We start from the raw sequence: 26,113 nt of genomic DNA, 5'->3' as shown, positions 1-26,113 counted from the left end.
GTGCTGACAAACAAATAGGGCTGGAATATTTTTATAAACTACAGTTAAAAAAATCTCTCAGGTTTCACATTTTCTGTCTAAGTTGTCCTAGAGTTTTTCACAAGCAGAAAGAAACATTCCTGTGCGGTTGATATACACAGGCCTGCTTATTCTGCTGTGGAGCACTAGGGTATTCCAACATCTGTTTTTTCTACTTTAATCAAAGGGGTTTTTTGCTGGATAATTTCATGTGGTGACATTTTACCTCTTTCCAATCCAGAATGTCAGTGGGAATTAGTTTTGCTTTGGAGGGAAGCCCAGAGCTGAATGGTGAAGAGTCATCATTTTGCCTCAGATTGACCAGAGCTTTAATAGCCCTCAATATTCCACTCCACCCAGTTTATATACTGGTCATGACACCCTATGGTATAGAATATCCCTTTGGCCAGTTCAGATCAGCTGTCCTGGCCATGCTCCCCCCTGGATTTTTGTGTGCCTGTGCGCTGCAGAGTGTAGGAAATGAAAAACTACTTCCTTGGCTTTTGGTAAACACTACTGAACAACAGCTAAAACTTCAGTGTGTTAGCAACATTATTCACTGTGTACTCTATTCACCTAGAAGTGATGCATTAAACTTCCTATTCTCCTGTCTCCTAGTCTTCTGTTGCTATTTTACTGGTAATTCATGCGACATTAAAAATGCTAATATCTGGATTTTGAGTTTAGTAATTCATAATGAAATAACTGCAGATAAAATACAGATCTGAAGGAATTATTTTGAAGTGAATATGACTTATTGCAGTGTGCTGTGTAGAATTACACTTAGGAGCTGGCAAGCTGTTAAAAATTTCCAGGTACTTAAGGAGTTTTTATTCCTCTAGTGAATATGGCAGGCATTAGGAGAGGCTCAGATACTTGGAGGGCTTTTTTTTTGTTTTGATTCCAGAAGAGTGCCATTGTTTCTGAAAAGCATCTCCGGGACATCATCCCTTTCTGGGCTTTGTTTCCCCATGGGGTGATCTTAGCACATGGAAACCAAGTTCCTTTCAAAATTAGCTAAGTTGGTACATGCTCCAGCTGCTGTTGGACACTTAGCTCCCAGGATAGGACTAGAGCTCACCCAAAGGCAGTTCCTGTCCTTTGAGGGGTGCCCCCTCAAATGTGTAACATGAGTGAAGGGTTCTTAGCACTGTAGGGTTTGCAGTGTCTAGCAAGCAACACCGCGTAAGGGTTTGCATAATGTAGACAGCCCGTGCTGATGTATAAAGCCCGTGTTTCTAAGCTCTGAGTTAAAAATCTGAGGGGCAGAATTTTGGTTCAGTACTAGCTGTACTGCATCTTAGTTCGGCTTCGTAAAGTTATCCACTACTAACAATATTGCATTACTTGCTAATAGTTGTTAATTTCTTTGTTTTGCAGGATTCACTTGTGATGTCCTTCTGAAAAACAACTGAGATTCCATTACAAACATACACTTTTGGGAAAACTCTGCTCCTAATGTGTTTTGCAAACTAATTGAATTACCACAGAAGTTCAGCATGGGAGGAGCTGTGAGTGCTGGAGAAGACAACGATGACTTAATTGATAACTTGAAAGAAGCTCAGTACATTCGTACAGAGAGTGTGGAGCAAGCCTTCAGAGCAATTGATCGTGGTGATTATTACTTGGAAGGGTACAGGGACAATGCTTACAAAGATTTGGCCTGGAAGCATGGAAATATACACTTGTCAGCGCCTTGCATTTATTCTGAAGTAATGGAAGCACTGAAACTTCAGCCTGGATTGTCTTTTCTAAATCTGGGTAGTGGAACCGGATACTTGAGTACAATGGTGGGATTAATATTAGGTAATTATTAATATTAGGTAACCTGAACGTTTTTATTTAAATATAGTGGGTTTGAATATTTTAGAAGATTATGCAAGCGCTGTAAAACCTTACTTTTACTTCTTTAACAATGACAGTACCATACATAAGGCTGGCTCTTTGAGATATGTTGTTAAAATATTGTTTGTTATCCACAGGCAGTTCACTAATTTGGTGACATTTCTTGGGTGTTTTGGAAGAGGCAATTCTTCCTGCATTCTGTAGTCTAAAATTCTCATTTGAAAGGAAACAGTCCTTATATTTGTTTAAAAGGGAAAGGTAGAGTGGAACAGTTTTTGAAGACTAAAATTTTCATCTGCATTTGCACTCTATTTGTGCCTTTACTGTAGGTTGCTGTTCTGATCTTCAGTTTATGGAAGGAAAATCTAAATTGTAAAGGCTAATTTATTTCTCTTCAAGAAACTTAACTGAAAAATAAATCTGTGTCAGTATGGAGTTATTTTAAAATACATCTAATCAGCATCTTAGTGAGAAAATTTTGGGATGTAGACTGATGAGACTTTTTAATCAGGTGTGTAGGTTTTCAATAGCATTTTAACACACTCGCACTGTGTTTTTTCTTGTTTTCAAATACATTTCCCATGTGAAAAAAAGACGGAACTAAATATTGTTGCCTAAATTAAATTTCAAAACCCAGAGAGAAAAATGCATTGCATGTTCTCATGCCCAACATTTAGATTACAGAGCACATGCACCAACAACTAATTTTATTTACAAATTATTTTATTACATAAAATAGCAGTAGTTATTTTGATGTGTATTTTTTGTAGATACCATTTTCTTGACCATACTGCATGCAGCTTTTCCTTGGTTGTAGAAATCTTGCTGACAGCTAATATACAGATTTTGCTTACATTAATTTATATATAAAACTAAGGTGTCAAGAGTCGGTTTGTTCATTTTCAATTAATCAGTTACTTTCTGTCATCATTTATTTATTGGAACGAAGAAATTATGGCTAATGGTGCATAACAAACATCATTTGTTGGTATCTGCAGTATCTTTTGTTCTAATTAATACTAATAAATATAAGAGTTAATACTAATAAATAAAAATTGTTTTGTGGAAACAGGAATTATGGTCATTCACAGGTAAAAATAAGGTAAAGCTGTCTACTCTCATAGAGTGTTGCTTTTCTCTGTTTGGGAATATTTCTAGTTGAAAGTAGATATTTTTAATTGGATTGTAATATTTTAAGTGCAGTATTTAAACAATTAGTAAATATTGCAGCTTTTTTTTCTTGAAAATGTTTCTTCAGGGTAGTGACTAATGGTACATGTTTATTACTGTCTTGTGGAAAGCTTTGTTACTTCATTATTCTTTCTTAACTAATAAGTTTTTAAAAAAAAGACATGTTTCTTGCACTTGATTCTGGATACTGCATTTGTATCTCTGTACTTAAACCAGTTTTGAATGGCTGAGGAGCACTCCTGGGTTTGGCCTCTCTGTATTACGCAGAATTGCTGTCCTTCAGAATAGTATATGCAGAGTTGAGGGAATTAAACAGGAAAAGACTTGTCTTCTACAGTGGGTGAGGTTGTCTGACAGCCCCTGAGGAGCACACTTACCCTGCAGATGTTCCCAAAAAGGCAGTTCAGGTGCTGCTGGTCCCTAGCAGGGCTTGAGCAGCCTGGAGCAGCAACTGCCTAGCTGCTTAGAGAAGCAGACTTTCCATGTTTTGGAATGGGGTATCCTGTCACCAAAGTCTTAAGTGTTGTAATGTGTTTTGACTTCTAGGCTGAGGCATAGAAGGTATAAATGCAGTTTATGTCTTTATTTTCTTACTGTATTCCTTCTGATAAAACTAGTTACGTATAATAATTATACTTAAGTGTTTGTTTTAAACCAGGGAACAGTTGCATTAACGAAGAAAAATAAACAGGTGTCGTTTTCTGACAACTAAACCGTGTTCATTTTTAAAAGCTCTTTTTTTTCTTCAAACTAATTTCAGTGTACACTGCAGTGAGGAACAGAACCATGTGGGTTTTGACAGTAGTTGAGTATCTTTCCATTTGACAATGTAGTGAGTAATGTTTCTGCCACATTGGCAGTGTCAAAGTGACTAGGTTAAATTATCAAATAATCTGAAACTGGTGATCATTTCCAAGTATAGCAACATACTAAAAAAACTGCACGCCAATCCACAGAGATTAAATTAACTGTTGCTGAAGCTGTTAAAATGTAAACGAAGTTCGGACTAGGTGGTGGAATTGCTATCTCATTATGCTGAAAGAGGCCAGTTGGTTTCAGAGAGTAGTGGAGATGTTGGTTTCACATTTTTAGAATAGCTGACTCTGCTTACATGTCCAGCTGTGACTTTCCTAGTAAGAGAAGAGAGCACATTTCTCATCTTTCCATTTAGATTACGAATGCTGTGGTGTATGATGATGTGGTAATGTTCTGCATTCATAGTTTTAATTTCAGGTTAATTAGAAGCAACTGATGCTTGTAGGGTTTTTTTAGTTGCTTTCAAAGTTAGGTACTTGAAGGAATGTACATGTGAATTTTTGACCAGATGCTGTTTATGCGTTTTTAATTTACTTTAAATTATGGGATTAAAGGAATTGTTATTAATTTTTAGGTAAAGAAAACTTACCTTGAATGCTGCTGTATGCTGTAGAGCTGTTAGAAACATCATAGCCTATTATGGTACAAGAGAATGTTAAGCAGCTAGAAAGGGGATTGCCTATGCCAATGCTTTTTTTTAAAGTGACCAATAATAACATGAATTTACAGTAAAAATGAATGTCAGCAGAAGGTAAATGTTTTCACGAGTCCTAAGAACATCCCTTGTATGATAGCTAACTCTTACCTGCAATCAATGAGATCTTAAAAGCACTCCTAGTGGTAACCAGGTGGTTTAGTGGATTGCTTTTATTTCACCCAGCAGAAAATATTCTAAACTATGTTGAGTTGCAATTATTGATCAGGTTAATGGTATATAGCTATATGCTGTATTTTTGTTGCAGTAAACCAAAATCTCTCTTACTAACTCTAGGTCTGTTTTGTTAATCTGTGTCCTAGAAAAGACAAATTGAATTCTGTTTCACTGGAGTAACATCATGGAGCTAAATATTTAGGAAAGATTTAGAATGCTGTAGAGGATATAAATATAAGTTTTGTCTAATCTTATTGATGTTTACTTTCCCTCTTTCCCTTCCCTCTCCCTTTTCCAATTCTGTGCTCCAATGACTAAAGACCCTGGGCTATGAGTGCATGTTAAATTTAGAATCCTTACAGCAAATGTGACTGTCTGATTCAGATTCCTTCCTGATGTGGATAATCCTCATAATACTGTCTCATGATTTCTTCTTGTTCCTGAAATAATAGCATTAACTTCTGGCAGACAGTTTGACTTGGAATTATACTTGGATTTGATCACAGGAAGGCAGTGCAGTTGTGATGGGATTGTGATGAGTGAGCATAATGTGTGGGCAATTTCACTGTTCTTGGTGGAAGTTAATTATTAAATTAAGAAAAAAATTCTGATTTTGCAGTGTGCAAAACAGAAGAACATATGTGGCTAAGGGATATAATTCCCAATCTCTAAATTGTCAGAGGATGAAAAGTTTGCCGTAAGAAAGCTTTAAAATCTAAATACCAAAATACAGACTGAAATTTTTATTTGTTGTGTTCCAAGTAATGTTTTGTAAAAGAATTTGCTCAGACTGACTTCAGTGTAGTCAGCTTATTTTCTGCATGCTTACTAAGAAAATTTGTTCTGTAATTTTTGTAGTTCAGTCCCTGTTCTTTTATCAAATCTTTGGCCTTTTTCCTTCCTCTTTAAGCACCAGTAATGCAGATGCAAAAAATAAGTTTGTCTGGCAGTGTTTGGAGACTTCTGTTTTATGTGGTTTTGATGATTTTACACTATGGTGCTGTTCCATGCAGTTTTGCTGTGCTTAGAAAGGAAACATCACAAAAACACACCATGCTATTTTTATTTACAGGGCCTTTTGGGATAAATCATGGAATAGAGCTTCATTCAGATGTGGTAGAATATGCCAAGGAAAAGTTGGAGAGCTTCATAAAATACAGTGATAGCTTTGATAAGTAAGTATCTAATTTGTCTAGCTTGCTTTGCAGTAACATTTTTGGTTTTAAACTCAGCGTGTCATTGCTTATGAACTTAGAGGGGGGAGGAGAATGGCATCACACAATCAAAACCTAAAACTTCCAGTTTGTGGCTCTACTCATGAGGTAAGTTGAGGCTTAAGAAAGCACTCTTTGGAAGTATGGGAGTATTTCTGCTGTGCAGTGCTTAGCAAAGTGGATTTCCCTGCATTTTGGCAATGTGTATACATACACAGGTACATGTATGTGTGTGCACGTACATGCATATATGCATTTAGGAGAGTGACATGGTATGTGTGTGTCTTTGCATGTATAAAGCAATTTTTTATCCATTAAATCAGTTTTTATATAGTTTTACATAATCTCTCTGTACAGTATTAACTTCCTTTCTAATCTACCCCTATTGATCTGGACATGAGTAATTTTTTCTGATTGCCTTCATGTTTACTTCCTGAAGACATGGACTTCAGAGTATTCATCTATGCTTGTAGCACTACTCATTTTTACTTCAGGGTATAACTCTGGATTCCAGGGCTTTGAACCTTATTGCTTCTACCTACCCAGCAATTTTTTATTATTTTAAGTTGGCCTTAAGAGTATTGGGAGTCTCTGCTTCTTTTAAAGGGAAAGCAAGGTTCTAGCTAGGGCTGTTCTTCGTAAAGACTTCTTTGCTTGCAGTCAGTAAATTCTCCAACAGTGATTATAAGGTAACTTCTGGAAATGCAGAAAATCTTTAGAATTTTAGGAGTAACCTAAAAATTGCACATTCTACACCTCTTTCTTCCCCTGTAGGCAGCAGAGAAAAATTTTGCTGTCCTTTTACCTGTCTAATGTGCTTTATGACTGCCATGTTCTTGATTATGTTGGCTGGAGCTCAATCCACTTTTTCCCATATCCCAAACTTCAGGAGCTCTTGTCTGACCGCAAGCCTTTCTCTTCATGCTCCTAAGTAAGAGAAGAGTATCATCCTAGTGTTAACTGTATCTGAAGTAAATTTTGTAATTCTGATACTGGCTACATTATTTTAGTACTATGTTAGCCCAGTAAAATAAATAAAATCATGTAGGAGAATATGTATAACTTTCATTACTATTGTCTTAGTTTTAATACAAGCATTTATGTTGTCTGAGGTTAATCTATAACACAAGCTAGAACAAATAAAAATTGATTCAGTGAGCAGCTTGATGATGCCGTTTGTGTCTTAAAAAAATGTGTGTGAAATATGATAATTTGTAATCACTACTAATACTGCATTAATGGCTCTGTTAAGTTAGATGTACCTGCTAGCTAGTGAATCCTGGCACATACCTTGTGCATTACTGTAGGTGTCTGTACAAGACATACAAAAACTGGTTTTGATTGGAACATCTTACCAATCAGGTGATTGGTTTATGTACAGAAATTAAAGGAAATAAGAGTAGCAATGAAATTTTGTCATAATTGAAACAAAATTTGATTAGAATAGTTTAGTAACTGAATAGCAGAACACTGGGGGGGTGGTTACACTTCAAAACATGCAAGAACTTGAGACAAACAAAACAAAACTGTTAAACGTGATGTAAGTAAATGTCAGTGTTGTATGTGTTCCAAAGAAATAGGACTCTCCTCACCAACATAAGAAAAATTACACTTCTGTGAAAGTGCTTTTTTATAGAAATCTACCTGTAATAGCTGCCGTTCAGCTGAGACAATAATGGTTGCCTGGTTGGATTTTGTGTTTTGGGGGGAACTCCCAAGTTGTCTGCATAACTGATTCTGGCTGATTGCTTTCTTTGTAAATATTCTGTATTTTAATGTAGTTAATGAAGATGATGTATGGGTTGTTTGTTTTGGTTTTTTTTTTCCCTGTGGTAGGGTTCTTTTGTATTTGTTTTTACTGTAAGTATTAAAATCACATCTTGAATTTTAAGCTGACTCTCAAAGTAATGTTTTCTGACTCAGTAAGTCTGGTTTTGCTTCTTGTTTCAGTAACTTTTTCCTGCATCTTCGTTTATAAGTGAAAGATTTTTATCCAAAGTTATGGGACTGCACCATCTGAACTTAACTACTGCTTTGGTCAGCTTAGTATTTGGCTGAAAGACCACCCAGGGAAGAGATGTGTGGTATCTGTCTGCTGCTCAACACTGGTGTATTCCAAGCAGGAGTCCTCACTGTTTGAAAATAGATTACATGGCAGACTGGTATGAATGAAGTTAGTTGTCTCAGTGAAGGTGTGTGTGAAAAATAACTTTCACTTGACCAGCAGCCTCCAACAAGGTACCCAGGGGACATAAAGAGCACATAGACTATGATGTGCGTTCCTGGCAATTACGGAGTTACACAAATGGGAACTTGAGTAAAGCTTTGTTTTGCCACTTCCCTGTATTCTTTCTTTAGTGTATTGAGTTCTGCAGTCTGATTTGAGTGTTCTAAGCATTCTGCTTTTGAAACACAAACCACGACTTTAAACTTATCAGTAGGTACGTGGAGAGATTCAGCTTAGGTCATAAATAAACACTTTGTAACTTTGTTCCTTTGCTTGGAGTAATAGGCAGTTGGTTTTGCATCTGACTTCTGTGTGGAGGTGGATCATGATGATTTAGGTGGGTTCTTGCCTAATAAAACAAGATGGAGTATTTCTTTTATGCCATTTGTATGGGGGAATGTTCCAGTGCTGTGTGATACAGTTTAACTTGCTTTTTTGATTCTTGATAATAATGTTGTTGAAGTACAATTACAAGTTTACTTTTCTATGATTCAGGTACTTCACCAGAAACCTGACAGTATATAAAATTAGCATGTCCAGAAGGGTTTGAGACTCAGCCTAAAGGGAGGGCTGTCTGTCTCTGATGGCTTGTCTTACCTCAGTTTTGGCCTCTGGAATTATTCATCAGAAGAAGAGTTCTCAGATACCTGTTTCAAATAATTTCAGAAATTACTTGTATCTGTATCCATATCCCACCAATCTATAAAATGTTTTCCTCTGAATGGAGGTGGAGTTGTGCATTCTGAAAGATAAAATGCTACCTTGATGATGTATGTTTGCCAGTAAAAGCAAAGGAGAAGTTCTTTCTTGAAAACATCTGAAAGCGTCATGATGGTTGAGGTACAAAGATTTTAGGTATAGACTAAAGAAAATTCTTTGTGTGTGAAATACATGTAAGGCTCTCTTTCATTCTTGAAGCCTTCAGAGAATGCATGCCAATTAAGGGGAAAAGAATCATTCCTTAAGAAGGCTCTATCTAAAACACATATGTTCAAGTACCAGGCCCCGCTTCACCTGTTTATTGAAGGGGAATGTGTTGTCTTTTCTGCTCCCATTCAACTTCTAGACCTAGAATATCCAGCTTGGAGAGAGAGCCACAGGGCAAGGCTAGGTTGCCCATCTTCTAGCACCCTATCAAAGCCCAAACGTGGGTAAGCTGGTGAAGTCCCTGCTGTGAAAGAAAATCACCAACCCTTCTCAGGATCAAAAGAATCCACTTCAATGGTAAGTGACAAGAACCCTAGTACTAATTTTGGGATAACTGTTATGGGTGAAACTTCTTCCTGAAGTCCTGTAGGAGGTTGTGTTGGCATTAAAGAACATCTTCTAGTAGAATGTTTTTCTTCATTGAAATGTAAGGCTACTGGTAGGATTCTAAAGGCTCACTTTTTAAATTAAATTGGATTTGAAAGGTGATGCCCTGGTGTACACACAAAGAAAAATAGAGCTCCTTCTTGCTGGTCAGTTCGCTAGTGATTGCAGTAAAAATCTAAGCAGGAAAAAGCAGACTGTCTCCAAAACTTACTGATTACTTTCTCAGTTTAAATATTACTGATAACTTAATTTCAAATAGTGTAAATAATGCTTTTTTAATGGTGAGTGAATTCTTGTTGAGATTTAATCTAATCAGAGCAACACAGGCAGTGGGATTCTTTGATGCCGGAGGTTATGTTAAACAAAAAGGGAAGGAAAATAGGGGCTTGAAACACAGTCATTTTATTTATTAAGAGGTATGAGGGAAATACTACTTCTTGTTCTTTACGTTGTAAATCAGAAGGCTCCAAAGACAATCAAATCTACTCTTACCTGGGAAGGACCTAAAGCTACATTTTCCAAGTATTTGATAGTAACAAAAACAGATATTCTTGCCCTGACAACAAGAAATACCTTTGAAAAATAAATCCTGTAGTGGACACTGCCCTTGGAAATCTCTTATGTCTACAAGTTTTGATAGTACTTAAAACTTTTCTTACGTTAAAACAAGTGATGACAATACTTGGTCTATTGCTCCTATAAAAGCTGTTGTTTTACAAAAATCCACAGTAGAAAATATGAGTTTTTCAACCTATAAAATAATTTTCTGCTTCAGAAAAAATAGAAGGAAAATACATTTCTCATGTTTGTTAACAGACAAATCTTTCTCTAGACTTTTTCCATGGGTATCATAGGGCCTTTACAATAAACTGAACTGACAATTTTTTTCTTGCTTCCCTATGCCCGTTCACTTTTCCTAATATTCTCTGTGGAATTGCTGAAAAGTATTCCTTCAGTATTACTTTTCATGTTACTACCAAAATTTAGATATAATATAATGAAGTTATATTATTAAGGTTAAATTTTGTAAATCTGTGTTCCAAGAAGAGTGCCATGAGTCATAAGTATTTTTAAGAACTTTGACTTTAAGATGTTTGACTTTTTCTTCAGAAGTAATTGAATAATGTGCTTTGGTCCACTCAATGAAACTGAGGTAGAGATACAGATTTCCCACTATCCCTATAGCATTGCCTAGAAGCTGAAATAATGTCCAGGACAAAAGTATTTAATAGACATTTTACCAGCATCACTATTGGCTATTACTGTAATGCTAATTAAAATTACTGTTGTAATTGGATGTAAGGGACCTAAAAATAAATTTTACAGTGAGAAGTTTTCAAAGATTTAATTTGTTTGTTTTCTAATATTTCTAGTATACCTGCAAAAGATATCAACAATACTAGTGGGTGAAAGGTGTGTAACTTCTCATCAAAACATGCTAGAAATACATTAATATGAATTTATACAGGAACCAAAGACTAGTTCAGAGAGCTTGGAAAAATACTTAAATAAGATAGAATAAACAATGGCGAAAAAGCTTGAGAAAAGGTGGAAAGAGCTTGCCATCTTGGCCTCATACTGCCCCACTTCATAGGAAAAGAATAAACACTCTCTCAAAATTGTTTACCTTTATATCTAAAGCACTTTCACAGTCAAGTGAAATGAGAGAGACTTAATAGAAATCAAAAAGTATTTCATTAATCTGTTGCATGTTCTTGTGGCATGTTATATCACATAAAGCCATATGAATATTCATCTGTTGTTTTCAAAAAAGAAAAGTTTTGAAACCTGAGAAATTTACTGAATTATCTGAAAACTTCTTTAGGGTTTCTTTCAGCGAATACATCAGTGTTTAAACATTTGGTTCTAGGAATGCTTGGAGTAAGATTACTGATTCAGGAAATTGTTGTTTGATATAAAGAAGCCTCTGAGATTGTATTCTTAATGCAACTGCACAAAGAAGCCCCACACCTTTCTAGGTTAAATGATGTGTAGCTTTTCAGTCTTTGTCTTTGAGACAGCATGGGAACTCATTCTACAACTGCCATAGCTTTATACACCAGTTTTTGGGTTTGTTTCTCTTCACCAACAAATGTGCCAGAATTGGTGGAAATTTTGTTTCCTTCTTTCCACACTTACCATTTTTGGAAAGTATGGTCAGCAGTATATTGGAACTAGGGTGAAAGTGCATTAGTATATGGGACAAAAGTAAGTGTTACTTCCTCATCACAGTAAGGAAAATTGTTTAATGTTTTATCACATATTTTCAGACTCTATGCATTTTGCAGATTCATTTCAATGTCTGGTTATTAATGTGTTTGATGGTTTAAGGGTAGTTTCATGTAAAGCTAATTCCATGAGTTCTTATGCTGGATTTTCTATTCTGTTTTGAAATATTTATTAAGAGACGTTGTTTTGGGGTTTTTTTTTCCCACAAAGACTTGTGTGAAATTCTTTCTTCTAGTGTAGTGTCACGGTAGTTCACATGACAAATGTTAACAACAATTTGCCAACCTTTTCTTATACATTATTAAAGTTGAATGGTAGTCCTTTGTGCCCTAAATTTAAATAAATTTAAATAAATTTCACATTGAAAGGGAATTACTTAAAGCAGATTGATGGTACTGATTATGAATTCAGGCTTTTTAGAGCTTTGAGTTGACCAGCTAAAGGAAATGTGTATGGATGGGAAAAACGCATACTAAATTCATGCTGACATGGATTTTTCTTTCTGTAAGGGCTGTAAACAGTAAGCTGAGAGATGTGAGTGTGGTTGGTAATTATGGGGATAGGCAGAAGTGTCAGAATATATTTCCATGTGAATGTAGTAGTTGAGAGGTGTAAAATGTAACTGGAGTGGCCCTAGTTTTAGGAACTAAATAATTCTTCTTGTAGAAAAAATAGTTTTAAGTGGTTCCCCCATATTGCTTTTTTAAATCTCATAATATACTTTACTGTTTCCTTCAGATACAAATCTGTGGATGCTGACAGGTGGTTTTTTTCCTTCAAATTCCTTGATATTTTTCTCCAATGTTATTGACCTTGTTCTTCTAAAAAAAAAAATCAAGTATGTTTACCATTTAAAACAATAAAGAGGAGACGATCTATATCTCCTTGCACCTAGTTTCATCTTCACAAGGCATCAGCATAACATCCTGCATTCACGGAGGTTGTATAGGTAGAAGAGCTTGGCCCAGGAAGTGTCCTGTACATATTCAGAGCTGGAAGTAATTAAAGGTAGGGTTCATGGGTAGGTGTCGTATTAGGACCAATCCTAAGTGAATCCCCTTGTAAAAAATCCCTGCTACCATGGTAGGTTAGTGTTACACTCTCCAGCTTCATTATTTAGTATTTTGCTATTACACATATACTAGATTGGTGGATATGGATACAAGAGCAACAAACTTAACCTTAGATCTTTGCTGTAAATGTTTTAGATGGTTGTTTATTTTTTTACAGTAGTAATATTTTGCTGTGTTGCTAACTATAGGGAATTTAACTTAAAAACATAGGCAGTTACAATCTATCACTTGATAATTTTCTTAAGTTTCTACAGCAAAGGCAAAAACTCACTTTAAATTGTACAGATTTGCTGGGTTTTTTTCTTAATGTAGCTGGAAGAAAAGTACCTTTGCCTTGAACTTGAAATGCCCATTCCATGCAAAAGTCTTACATGCTTGAAAATGCTTGGTTATCTTGGGCCATTGCTACATGTGATATGTATGTACTTAAATTTATTCTGTGGCACATGTTTGTTTAAACAGAGATTTTCTGTTGCCGTGTTATCTGTAATGGGAACTCTTAATTTCTGTTTTCTTTGCTGTTGATTCTCTTGCAATCAAGATAGCAGATTCAGCTGAAGAACCTGAAGTGACTAAACTTTTCCAGATAGTTCCAGCACTTTTTTCCCTTCTTTTTGTTGTCTGGTGTGTGAAATAGTTTTTTCATGTTTCCAATATAATCTCTGTAAAGCCACTCTGCTGACATGGTAGAGGTGAACAAACATTAAAGAACATTTGGCAATTTTTAGTTACATTTCAGCTTGGAAATAAACAAAATGTTTAAGTGAAATACTAGCTCTTCTTGATAGTTATAGTATATGTTTGTCAATACTGCGTGTTGAAGCAATAAACAATTTTATTTTCATCAATATTAATAAAAGATAGCTCCATGTAACACACAATGAAGTGTAATAGCTGGTCTGTTTTGATACCCCAGATGCCATAGGAATAAAAGAAACTTTTTGGATGTAGCAACAATTAGTGCTAAAAGAATTGGGGTTTGATTGTTAAAAAATGGAACCTGACCTAATACGATTGATACTACTTTCCTACTGTAAGACTAACATGCTTGTGATGTGCCTGGTAGGTATTCTAAATACCAAATGCTTCCTTGTATTTGTAGAACCTTTGTATCTAAGTTTTAAATAATTTCCTGATCAATTGATGGGGTCTCATGTACCTGAGTAAAACCAATTTAAATTTTACTTTTTTTAAAAATTGCGTAGGCAAATTAGCAGAAAGAATTTTCAGAATTATACTTCAATCTGTGTTCAAAGGTCATCTGTTATTACTGGATTGGAAATACAAGAAAATGATACATATCTTTATCAGCTCTTTCTGATTCAGAGGTGTATGTATAATCAAAATCATCTTAAGATTTAGGGATCTGGGAAAGAGTCTTGCTGCATTACTAGAGAGTTCTATGTTTCATGGGAGTGTGGAGGGGCAAGATTCACTGTTCTATAACTCAGCTAGTCCATGAAAAGTCCATGATGCTCTACCAAGCAGCAAAGCAGTATGCTTTTCTTGTATTTCTGGTGTATCTGGTATGAGTCACTGTTCATACCCTAACACCTGAAACAGTTATTTCTGAATAATTTCCTGAGAAGCACAAATGAAGAGGAAATGGCTTTTAAACAGGCTTGTTGCTGTTACCAGAGACAGTTTATCACCTTTTCTTCCCATTTCTTCTACCACCTGGGGGTGAGCATTGCACAGCCAGGTGAGCTGATTAGGTCTCACTTATCATCTGACATGGACTAAAGAGATGTCTTCAGAAATTACATGTAACCTAGTCCATAAAGTGTTTAGTTTTGCTGCAAGTAATGAGTCTGTCAGGAAGACCACCTGTTGACAGACTGGGTTGAAACCAACTGAAAAACTATGTGGAGGAAGAAGGTATTTTTTGAAGTAAATGGAATAACAAATGAACAGCTGTTGTGGTCATGAGCTTTGTGTCTTCACAAAACTCTGCTAATAGCATGGAGGGAGCACAGTCCAGACAATCTGAAGTGCCTATAGACAGAGTTAGTCTCTAGTGCTTAACCGGTCTTACTCTTATAAGTGTATTAAGTTGCTTCTGTGTCTTTATTTGGAATTTGTGCCCTTCTGATTGCAAGCTGCAGTGTTATGACAAATTATCTTCAGCTTTTACTATCTTAGTAAAGAGTACCGTGGATTTTTGTCCTCAGCTCATGTATATTTTGTGTCTGGGGAATGTTTCATGCGGTTTTCTTGTGTCTTGTTGTATTCCTTGGATAGTTTGGTGTTCCTCCTTGTTTTAAGAGGGTGTGACCATTGTATTCATGAGCTTTTAGGGTGGTTTCTAGTAGAGGAAACAGGATTATCTGGTAATAAATTTGGTAGGTTTTAAAGGAGCATTCTGAGAAGGTAAGAAGTGAAGTTTGCGGAGGTGGGCAGGCAGGCAGGGAGGCCATCTTCATTTTTCTAAAACTAACCAAGGACTGTGTCAAGATGTAAAACTGCCTTTTGGAAAAGTACTATATTCAATCTTTTCCTGTCCCCTCCCCCTTCCTTCTTTACTTTTTAAGCCCACAAAAGTATTTTGCTCAAACTTTCAAATTAAAATGATATGCTAATGCTTTATTTAAAGTGTAGGCAATCTGATATGAAAACAGTAGCATAAACTGCCTGTTTGACCTGTATGTGGAATGAAGAAAATGTAGGAAGGAATATGATAGCCCAAGTGCTTTTGGAATGAGATTTGCTTCTTCAGCAGATTGATCAGTGTCTTCGATTTCATTTTCTGCCTTGTCTAATGTATTTCTAGATCTTTCTGTGTTAACCTGGAATTATTTCAGCCACAGTTCTGGTCGATCTCGCTTCACCTTTTCAGTTTGTGCAACAAGGCAATTTATCCCTGCTCCACTTCCATCTCCCTTTTTTATCTTCAATTGGCCAGTGTTGTTTGTAGCTTTCTTTTTTTTCCCCCCTTCCTCTGGGTTTGGAAGAGAAAACATGGACTGTTGACTTTAAGTAAAGTGCATGAGAGAGAACCATGCAGTAGTTGTAAAAAGATTCTGGGATCTGTCTGGACTAGTCAAAGAAAGAAGCATTGGCGAATTTTCAAGATCAAGCATCCCATCTTTGAGAGAAAAATACACTTCCAGCAAAAGTTTCAATTTCCTGATTTGTTAATGGCAGCACTCTAGATCAGGAAGTCAGCCAAGCCTTACAGGCTTCATCCCTAAGCAGTGAAAGCTGCCAACTTTACTGTAACTGAAAAAATATTGATTTGAATGTTGTCAGGTATTGTACTGGGATTTGCTAATGCTAGCCAAGCAAAAAGAAAAATTATTTTCCATTGACAGTCAGCCATAAAGTTCATAAAATGGCTACATGTATTTGAAGTTGCTAGAAAAATTAATTCCTTCTGGATGCTGTTTAAGATGCATTGGACTTCAATACTGCCAGATGAAGTTTATGAACTTTTTCATGCAACAACAAGGGTGTTAAGTTTTATGTAATATTTTTTTCAAAGAAAACCATAAATCCTTTCTATGAGCTACTTTGTAACCTCTCCTCATATATAAAGTGCTTGGGGAAGATGTACAGTTATTCGCTCAATTAATTTTTTTTACAAAATGGTAGATTTTATTATGGTGTTAACAGCTAAAGCAGTAACACGCTTCAGAGATTTAAAAAATGTCAGAAAATAACAGTGTTGTGGCGAATTCATGCAGCTTTAGCAATAAAGTACTGCCCTGTACATTTTTCCTTTGGTGTTTTATGCAGTGACAGAGCACCTACAGTCCTTTCAACTTGTGTTATATACTTTGGTCCCCTAAAATGCAGTTGTATTGCTTCCATTTACTGAAGAAAATGAGATGTTTCTTTATCTCAGAATCTTTTATTTTTTGCTTTGCGTGTGGTCAAAAAAATGTCAGACTTTTCCACTGAATTACTTTTTGGGGAAAAGTGGATTGGGCTCAAGGTGGAAAATTGGGAGGTAGAGAGAAAAGAGCTTTTAAATAGACCCTAACTGATGGAGGGGAGCTGCTAGGAAATGAAACTTTTCACTGTTTATTCAACAGCTTATTGTTGATAAACATACTGTTTTAGTAGCAGTTGTACCATATAGCTTAAGATTTCTTTAGATTAATCTACTTGCTTGAAGTTAGGAAGGTGATGTTATGAAGCTTTCTCTGTTTTGCATAATACATAATTGTAACTGCAAGAGTTTTTCTTCAGTGGTCGCTGATGTGGCAGAAATAAACCAGATTACTTTCAAAGTAATGTCTTAATACAACTTTTAAATTATGTATGCTAATCGTTCTCCGTGGTATAAGGGAATATATGAAATATATTTTTCTGTCTTTATCTGGACTGGGTTTTCTTAAAAATCCTAATTTGAAGTGTGTCCCCTCTGTTTTTTTTTCTTCTCCTTAGATTTGAGTTCTGTGAACCTGCCTTTGTGGTTGGTAATTGTTTGGAAATAGCCTCAGACAGTCATCAGTATGACCGGATTTACTGTGGAGCTGGAGTCCAGAAAGACCATGAAAACTACATGAAAATTTTATTGAAAGTTGGAGGCATTTTAGTAATGCCTATAGAAGATCAGGTGACTTTAGTGACAATTTCCCCTTTTTATCTTCTAGTATGAGACATATGTAATTTAAAGAACACTTTTGAATATATATTTGACTAAGTTAACATTCAACTAATGATACTTTGATTTGATGTATTGTTGCAGTTTAGCACATACTAATCTTTTAAATGAAGTATTGAACATTTTTCCCTTAAATTTGTAGGAAAGCATCAATATCCTGCTTTTAACAGTCTGTTTCATGCTATTTCCTGTGTGTTATACCAGAACTGCTTTGAAATCTCCCTGCCACACAGACATTTTCAGTCAGGACTTCAAAACAAAGAAACCACCTCTAAACCAGAGGAATGGATTTCAAAGAATACAAAATAACTATGACTAGTGGGACATAGCAAAGGGAGGAAAAAAACGAAGGAAAAATATGTCTGTATTCACAGCAGTTTTCAGTGTTGCTTTTCCATATTAGATGTAATGCTTTTCAGACAGGGGCATATTATTTTAATAATACTTCGCACTTTTATCACTTTTCATTCTTAGACCTCAAAAGGCTTCTCAATGGTAAGTATAACTCTGCCTGTTTTACTAATAAGGAGATTGAAAGAGGCACATCATGTGACTTAACTTGATGTCCTCCTAAATACAGATAATTACTAAAATTCTTGTTGATAAGCATGTTAGTTACTTTACTTTCAAAAAAGAATTTTCACTTTATTGATCTGCTTTCTTAAAATACCAAAGGAATTTAAGTGTAGCTTGCATGATTCTGTTCCATAAATAATTCCATCATTTATTCAGCTAGGACACTGTCAGTTGAAATTGGTAGAATTCAACTTAAAAGTAGTCACAAATTAGAAGAGAAATTTAAACCGTGATTATTTTTACCTTATTTACAAGTGGATAGGGGCTTAGAGCATATGAAGTATGAGGAGCAGCTACAAGATCTGAGATAATCTAGCTTGCGGAAAGACACTAAGGAAATGTTTAATTCCTATTGTCTTCCTGAAGGGGTGGAGAATTGAAGGGGTGGAGAATTTATCTGGTAGACAGGAGTCCAGTTCTCCTCACAGGTGCACAGCATACTGAAAGAACATTACAGAGTGGCAGCAAGGGAGCTCTCTGCCTGCAAATAAGGAAGACAGTTTTTCATAGTAAGAATGGTTGAACACTACAGCGGGTTACCTAGAGAGGTGGGGAATCTCAGTCCTAGATTTTTTTCACTTAATCAGAAAAGCTTCTAATTTAGCTATGAAATTGACCCTGTTCAAGGAGGAGGATAGGACTCCAGAGGTTGCTTCCAATCTAAAGTATTCTTTGATCTTTTGAAAAGAAAGAGAAAAAAAAACCTTACCTTAGTTTTTACCTTAGGGCCTTAGTTTTCCAGCTGCATCTCTTACCATTACAAAAGAGCCTTATTTAGTACTCTAGTGACCAAGTGCTGTTTCAAGGATTATCAAAGTCCTTTTTGTTCATAAAACAGCCTTGATTCATTAATTTTGAAGCAAAAAAAAATAGCAGTGTGTTTGAAACCAATCTGAATAGTATTGACTATGACAAAATTATAACCAGTGATCTATATTGGTTTTGTTTTGCAGCTAACACAGATCTTGAGAACAGGACAGAACACATGGGAAAGTAAGAATATCCTTGCTGTTTCATTTGCTCCACTAGTGCAACCAAACAGAAATGACAACGGCAAACATGACACTGTAGGACTGCGTAAGTTTGTGCTCCCTCCCTTTGGCTCACAGGCATGTTACAGTGCCCGATGTTGGAAACTGAGAGGCTATGCTATAGAAACATTCCATTTAGCAAAGCAGTAGCTCACTGATACGTTTTTGTGCTCCTGGTGCGTGGTCTTTGTTGCTTCACAGTTAATATTCTGAATTTAAGGTAATAGTTTAAGTGATAGAATGCTTCCAGCTTCTTTTCCAACCACCTTTTCCTTTTAAGTTCAGTTTCTCTATTACAGTGGTATAGATAAAATAGCCAGCTAGTACAAACATCCTTCATAGTGCTAACTTTCTTGTGGTCTGCCAGAAATTTTTTTTTCTTCCCCCTGAAATGGAAGGAAGAGGTCTAAACTGGGGCTATGGTATGATAGGATATTAATAAGCCCAAGTTTGCTTTATGTCTGTGTGCAGTGGATATAGACATACCTAGCTCTTTGTTATTAGTCACTGGGATTGGCTTTCTAGCTGCAATGCTTTGAGCAGAGGTAATAAAGGTATTTAGAAAGTCTTTGGAAGTACACCTCTTGCCAAATGGTAAGATAGGATGATAACAGGAAAGGAGAAAAAGCTGACAAAGAAAAGCATAGAGTTGAAGTTTTCTGTCAGAATTGTCAGGGCTAGGAGTAGAACACAGAGCTATGGTAGCATGTGGGAAATTAAATAAACCCAACAAAGAGCCCAAAAGTTAACATGTTTTAACTTTGAAACTGATATAAGCCCTTCAGGAGTCCAGGATGTCCTATCAGCTTGAATTGCCTGTAACTGCTGATTTGGCTATTAATTTTGAGTGTGAACTTGCTGTGATAGGTACTTTTAATTTTTTTATGCAAAGTATAAAAATAATTTCCTTTATGTAATCTATTTCTATGCATAAATAATTAATTTTTGTTTTAATTCTTGGTTTGAGCTCTCAGAAGTAATTTCCTGAAATTAATTTACTAATTCAAGATTATTTTTTTCCTCTGTTCCACCCATTATGCATAGGTTGTGTTATATCTAACAATGGAATACAGAGGTGGCTAGTCAAACTTGGCAATGATTTTAGATGGTCTGATTCCCTGGAAAAAAAGAGGATTTTCTATCAACATTCCAAAATTTTTGGAATGAGGAGTGCAGGCCATGGACAGTCAGAGCTGAATGGTAGTACAAGAAAGGTGTTTCCTGTGTTATAATTTCAAAATGAAGTTTTAGTGAGAAGAGAAAAAAATAACCAAATGTGGTATTGTTCACGTTTAAAAGAAAAAAATGTTAGAGGCTTGAATTTACACTGTAAAATGAGATTAGTGAAATAGGCTTTTTTCCACTGCTCATGTGGATCTGGTTTTATTTAAAAAGTTAAAAATAAGGCAAAAGTGTTCTTGTGGGTGTGTCGGGTGTACATGGAAAGGGCGGGGGGTATAAAGAGGAGTGTGCTGGAACTCAAAAAGAAAATTAGCCAATTTCTCTTTTATAGTAACATTGTCTATTTGTTTCAAGTCCACAGGCCTATAATTTATCTTAAAAGTTCCAAGTAGTCAACATGCTTCTTCTGCAAACTTCAGCCAGAGTTTGTAGATGTCATTACTAAGTAAACATAGAGTCTGTGCCATACTTTGGACAACCCTTAGATGCTCTCTGACACATGTGTAGTGTTACATATAGACTAAAACAACTCACATATGTAAAATACCTGTCAGCCATTCTCAAAGTAGAGTCTTTTTTTTGTAGAAAACTACAGAGGTGGTGTTAAAAGGTTCATTTTATCAATGTAGTTATGAGTTAGGATGCAGTTCACTGGTAGTACACAAATGGAAATACATGGACAGTAAATATCTAAAATTTTGCATCCTGTTCTTCTCATTAAAAGTGCTTGCATTTGTTATAATTGGCATACAATCTGCAATCACCATTTGTTTCACCTGAACTTAGAAACATGTTCTGGATTATTAGGTAGGGTTTTGTTCTTGAATTTTGAGCTCATGTTATGCTAAAGAAATGGGCCTTTTTTTTCGCCTCCCCCCTCTCTTTGGCATGACCTGAAATCAGTATTGTCAATGTTAATATCCTTTTTGTCTCAGATAAATTAATTAGTCTGCAAGTAGTCATTGTATGTAACAGTAGAGCTTCTTTAAACTACATCAGTAGCTTTTATAGCTGAATGCATTTTCTGGAAGTGTAATTTTTGAAATTACTTCTTTAGTGACTTCTTCCTTGCTGAAGTCCCTGTTAATTTTATTGTATTCTGTACAGGAAGGAAGTGACAACTAAGAAAGCTGAACAAGCTTCAGCTTCAACTGGTGTGCTTTTTTTAGTTTTTTTTTCCCTTGGAATTGGCCAACCATAGCTCATTTAGGGCAGGTGTCCAGCAGCCAAGCAATATTTTGTCATCACCTGGCTGTCATTGGAAAACATAAAGTTTTGGCTTTTTTTTTACTTGTTGGTTTGGGGTTTTCTGCCTTTAGGACTTGAGTAATTTTAATTCTTCTTCTACTGCAAATATACAGATGGCTTATCTGGTTTGTCACCTGTGAATTAGACATGTCCCTCCCTCATCAGTTTAATTCAGTAGGAAGTGAGCAGAAGGAGGAGGCAGAAGAAAGGCACTTGCTTTAAACAGATATGGCACAGGTGTAGAAATTGTTTTCCCACAACAGGATCTTAACAGTGGTAGCAGTAGGTGCCAAAACATGCCAGGTGCTAAAATGTGATGGTATTTGTTGTGTAATTTTTAAAATTTATTTTAATGGTCTGTTCATGCTTGCTACTTCTCTTGCACATCTGTTAAAAGACCTCTTTGTTTCCTAGACTGTGCCACAGGGTCAAGGTGATACTATCTAACCTTGTATCTTTTGCATACTGTATCATTTACTAAAATTTCAATTGAATTGTTTTTGAGCATTAGTCTCACTGCCTTGCAGCTAGTTTGGGGTTTCTTTGCTAAAGGGGAATTTCACTTAGTACAACTTAGTTTTCTTTCATTTTAGCTCCATGCGCTGTTAGGAACCTTCAGGACCTAGCTCGGATATATATCAGACGCACTCTTAGAAACTTCATAAACGAGGAGATGAAAGCCAAGGGTATTGCTCAGAAGGCTCCTCCGAAACGCAAACGCAGGAGATGTCGTAGACGCAGGATTAACACCTATGTGTTTGTTGGTAATCAGCTCATTCCTCAGCCTCCAGATAGTGAAGAAGATGAAAGAATGGAAGATGATAACAAAGAGGAGGAGGAAAAAGATCACAGTGAGGCCTTAAAGCCAGAAGAGCCTCCTCGAAATCTGTTGAGAGAGAAAATTATGAGTCTACCATTACCCGAATCTTTAAAGGCATACTTGACCTATTACAGAGAAAAATAACTTGTTTTAAGTAGAAATAATGCCTACTGATAGTTCCTTTATTCTTGAAAATGTAGCATTTATTAAGAAGTAGGTGGACAAATTATTATTAGTCTTTCATCAAGACTGAAGTACAGCGATAAATGGTAACTTGTCTCTTATCTTGTCTTTGCTACAAGGAAGACTTGCATTCGACAGTAGAATCCCTTTTTAAAAGTCTATTTTTCTTTAAATTTTGAAAATGCTGTTTTAACTCTGATAGAAATATATATTCCATTATGCAGCACTAATCAATATTTTGCATGGTAAGTCTTTTTTTGATCCCTAACAGATTTGTATTGTTAAAAGGATGAGTGAAATTTTATATATGCTAAATAATTGGTTAAACATGTGCATCTGACTTGATGAGTAATTTGTCTGTATTTATTACTATTAGGGAAACATTTTAAACATGCAGACACTTACCTTCTAATGTCCAAATCAGACCCTTTAAAAGTTTATTTTACTATGGCTTTGTTGCAATCATTATTACTATGTTGGTATAGAGTACTCCAACAACACAAGTGCAATAAATGTATACAGACACTGAATGAGCTGGCTTTAGTGAAATACAAAAATACAAGTTCTAAAATGTCAGATGACCCTGCTAGTTCTGCATTTATCTTTTGCCAAAAGATCTTGTGACAACTAACAGCTTCTCTCAGAGCCTTAAAGAAACACCGTGTTGAATAAGAAGCAAAGCAATGCTTACTTCAGCTCTGCATATACTTAACTCCATTCTACACTGTCAGTATTTCTAACTAGAGGCAGTTCCTCATTTGTGGGAAGTATAGGACACTACATTTATTTCTAGAGCTCACAGCATTGAGTCAAAAAGTTTGGTAATTCAAGATTGTAATTTAGATTTCAGTCATCTATATTTACTGCTTTTAAGTAGAGGTAGAATTTCAACAAAGTTTAGTTTGTATTGCTTATTGGGATAGCTATAATAGTAGAACTTAGAATTTGTTCAGCAAATGCACTTTAGTAAGTGAATTTTATACTTAACATGCATCTCCAAGAAGGTAGACTTGTGCCAGCCTATATTTTGTTTCTGAGCATGGCTCTTAGCACAAAAATATTTATTATCATATGCATCTTTTGGAAACCTAAGAGTAGCAGTGCAACTGTGGGGACCCACAATAGTGCTGATTTAAATCCTTCAGTGATTTTTCCTCTTCTAGTTGTGAAGTTATTTGCAGTTCTCATTTTTAACTTTGCTTTTACCATCTTAATTTCTTCATTCTGTTGTAACATAACCATGAGGGTAAAAAGTTTATTAAGAACTTGGCATGTGATACATACTAAAAACCACAATCATAGGAAATGTATGCTTGTTAGACCCAATGAAAAACATTCCCATTGAAATATCCCCCATGATACATTTTATAATACCGGTGACACTTATTTTTGTGTAAAATAATGAACAAATAATCACATATTTCTAAAGCAGTAAATGTTCCTATTCCAAATGTTTATAACCAGCTAATATTCGTATGGTCTAGCAGTCTGATATTTACTTCAAAATACATTAGCATTTTGTTGCATCTGAGAAGGAAGGTCAGGCACAGTCCCATGACACTGACTCTTTTTTGGTGCATTTCATGCTGTAGTCCCTGTTTTTAAGGTACATCATAGTAATGTTTAAATGGAATTTCATGAAGGCCTGTTGTACCAGCATGTGGAGTTACTTTCCGCAATATATTTACTGCATAAGTAAGCAAAAGTATTTGAAATAAATATTCTGACTTTATTTTAAAAGCAGGTAAACCTTATAAGAAATAGTTTTCCAAAATAATGATACTAATAAAGTAATTGTGATGCTTCAGCTATAAGAATTGAACATAATCTTGTTTTAAATGGGTTATTTTAGATGGAGGTTAAATAATCTGAAGTTTGAGATGTTTGTCTCCTTTCTTGGAATCTACATCCATGAGCTCAAGAGTGAAATTACTAAATATTACTTAAGTACTTCAAGGACTTTATACAGGATGCTTTTTGAGAATAAATTTCTGCATTCTTTCATGCCTGTATACTTGGAAAAATGGACAGTGGATGACTTGTCATGAATCTTCAGTATGTAAGTTTTTTTTGGAGTCACTGAAAGAGAATGTTTCCTCTGTGTTTTATATGTGGATTTATTTTACACTCTTGAATTTATATTTACATAAATAAAAAGGTAGAAACGCAAAATTAATTAAAATTTAATTTCTGCCATCTCACTTGATGATGGGGACATTGTTGCAATAAAATGGTTTTTTGTGGTTTCTGCTTGCTTGAATTTTTGTGTTTCTGTGGAAGTTTTTTCAGTTATTTGGAAATTCAGGTACAAGTTGTTCCATAATTAGGTCAGTAATCTCTTAATAAAGGCTATTGTTGAATTTCAGAAGTATATATTCTCGCTAAATTGTGGATTTTTGCAAATGTTGAAAGATGAGATGTTATTCATGAAATGGGGAAAGATATTTTTGGTCCCAGCACTACTTTTGAAGTCGTCATGTGGAGAGTTTCCTCAGGAGACCCCAGAAGCTAAACTTGAGCTATATACTGAAGAACATTTCCATGTTTTGTGGTTTTTCCTAAATACTGAATTTTTTTTAATCCTCAACTAAGCAGCTATCTGGGTCAAAACAAATAAGGAAAATGTGGAGACAAGAGCTGCAAGGGTGGTGAGCAACCAGTGAGTCACACTTCCTACTGCACACTTCTTGATGCAGCTTTATTTTATTGCCAGTTAGAGGAAAGATTCAAGGTAAGTCAGGTAGGCTGATGAGCAGCCTATAATTGTGATGACTGTAAGGAAGTGTGTGATGAATTGGAACTTCAGGGGGGTTTATCTTCTTTGGTCTGGACAAGGACCCAAGACCAGTGCAGTCTTTTCAAAAGATGTGAATTTGTAATCCCATGTAATTCAGGAAGGACTGAGCAGCTGCCTCCCAAAAACTTGAAATGAGTGGTTTTCATTGCAGTGAGCCTAAACAGCTGTGCTTGGCTGAGCACTGTTGCTTGTTCAGGTGCAGGCAACTTAAGTCTGGAGGTTTTTTTGGTTTGTTTTGGTTTTTTTTTAATCCTGTATTCTTTTTCTCTGAAGTACTTTTTAAAATGCATCTTTGCCTGCCAGTTTGAAAACAAATAGGGAATGTAATCAAATGTGCTATGTTCTGATTAAAGCTCTTTTAGCTCATTAAATATTTATCCATATGTCCTCAAGAATGTCGCCTTCCGTCATTCATGTAATTGAGTAAAACTGAAGGGTTTGTGATTTACTAATCAATTATAAAAGATAAAGGAGTGGTGTTCTATGTTCTTCTTAGAGGTGTATATACTAAACTTCACTTTAATGAGCTGCTACTTACTTTGACAACACTTGAATCATGTATGAGGTGTTTTCCATAAACTTATTGTGAGAAGGTCATTGGAGTGTAACTGGAACAGTGAGGCTTTAAAGGTGTGTGATTGTTGTGATGTTTTAGTAAACCAACTTCAGTAAAATCTAGATGACTGGCTTGATCAGTGCCTCTCTTCTGTAGCTTCACAATGTAGTTGTCAACTTGCGGAATTCCTCTGTTCAAGTAAAGCTGGCTTGTTTAGCCACAAGGCTTGTACCACATTTATGGCCAGTAGGGAAGCAAGAATCTAACTCTGATTTATCAGTGCTTATCAGCATGATGGTAAAATTTTCTTTCT

General features: G+C 35.6%; 1 protein-coding gene across 1 annotated transcript in view; it reads left to right on the top strand.

The window, feature by feature from the left end:
- PCMTD1 (protein-L-isoaspartate (D-aspartate) O-methyltransferase domain containing 1) overlaps positions 1 to 24,699 on the top strand; it is a 40,501-nt gene extending 15,802 nt beyond the window's left edge. The window contains exons 2-6 of the mRNA XM_030971053.1: positions 1,399 to 1,824; positions 5,814 to 5,916; positions 17,188 to 17,359; positions 18,937 to 19,060; positions 22,038 to 24,699. Coding sequence (XP_030826913.1) covers positions 1,518 to 1,824; positions 5,814 to 5,916; positions 17,188 to 17,359; positions 18,937 to 19,060; positions 22,038 to 22,408 — 1,077 coding nt within the window. The 5' untranslated portion in view covers positions 1,399 to 1,517 and the 3' untranslated portion in view covers positions 22,409 to 24,699. The remainder of the gene's footprint in view (positions 1 to 1,398; positions 1,825 to 5,813; positions 5,917 to 17,187; positions 17,360 to 18,936; positions 19,061 to 22,037) is intronic.
- Positions 24,700 to 26,113: the final 1,414 nt, after the last annotated feature.

Source organism: Camarhynchus parvulus, chromosome 2, assembly GCF_901933205.1.
Source record: "Camarhynchus parvulus chromosome 2, STF_HiC, whole genome shotgun sequence".
NCBI classification, from domain to species: Eukaryota; Metazoa; Chordata; class Aves; order Passeriformes; family Thraupidae; genus Camarhynchus; species Camarhynchus parvulus.
The sequence above is the reverse complement of the archived record's forward strand: the minus strand, read 5'-3'. Positions and strand labels throughout refer to the sequence as shown.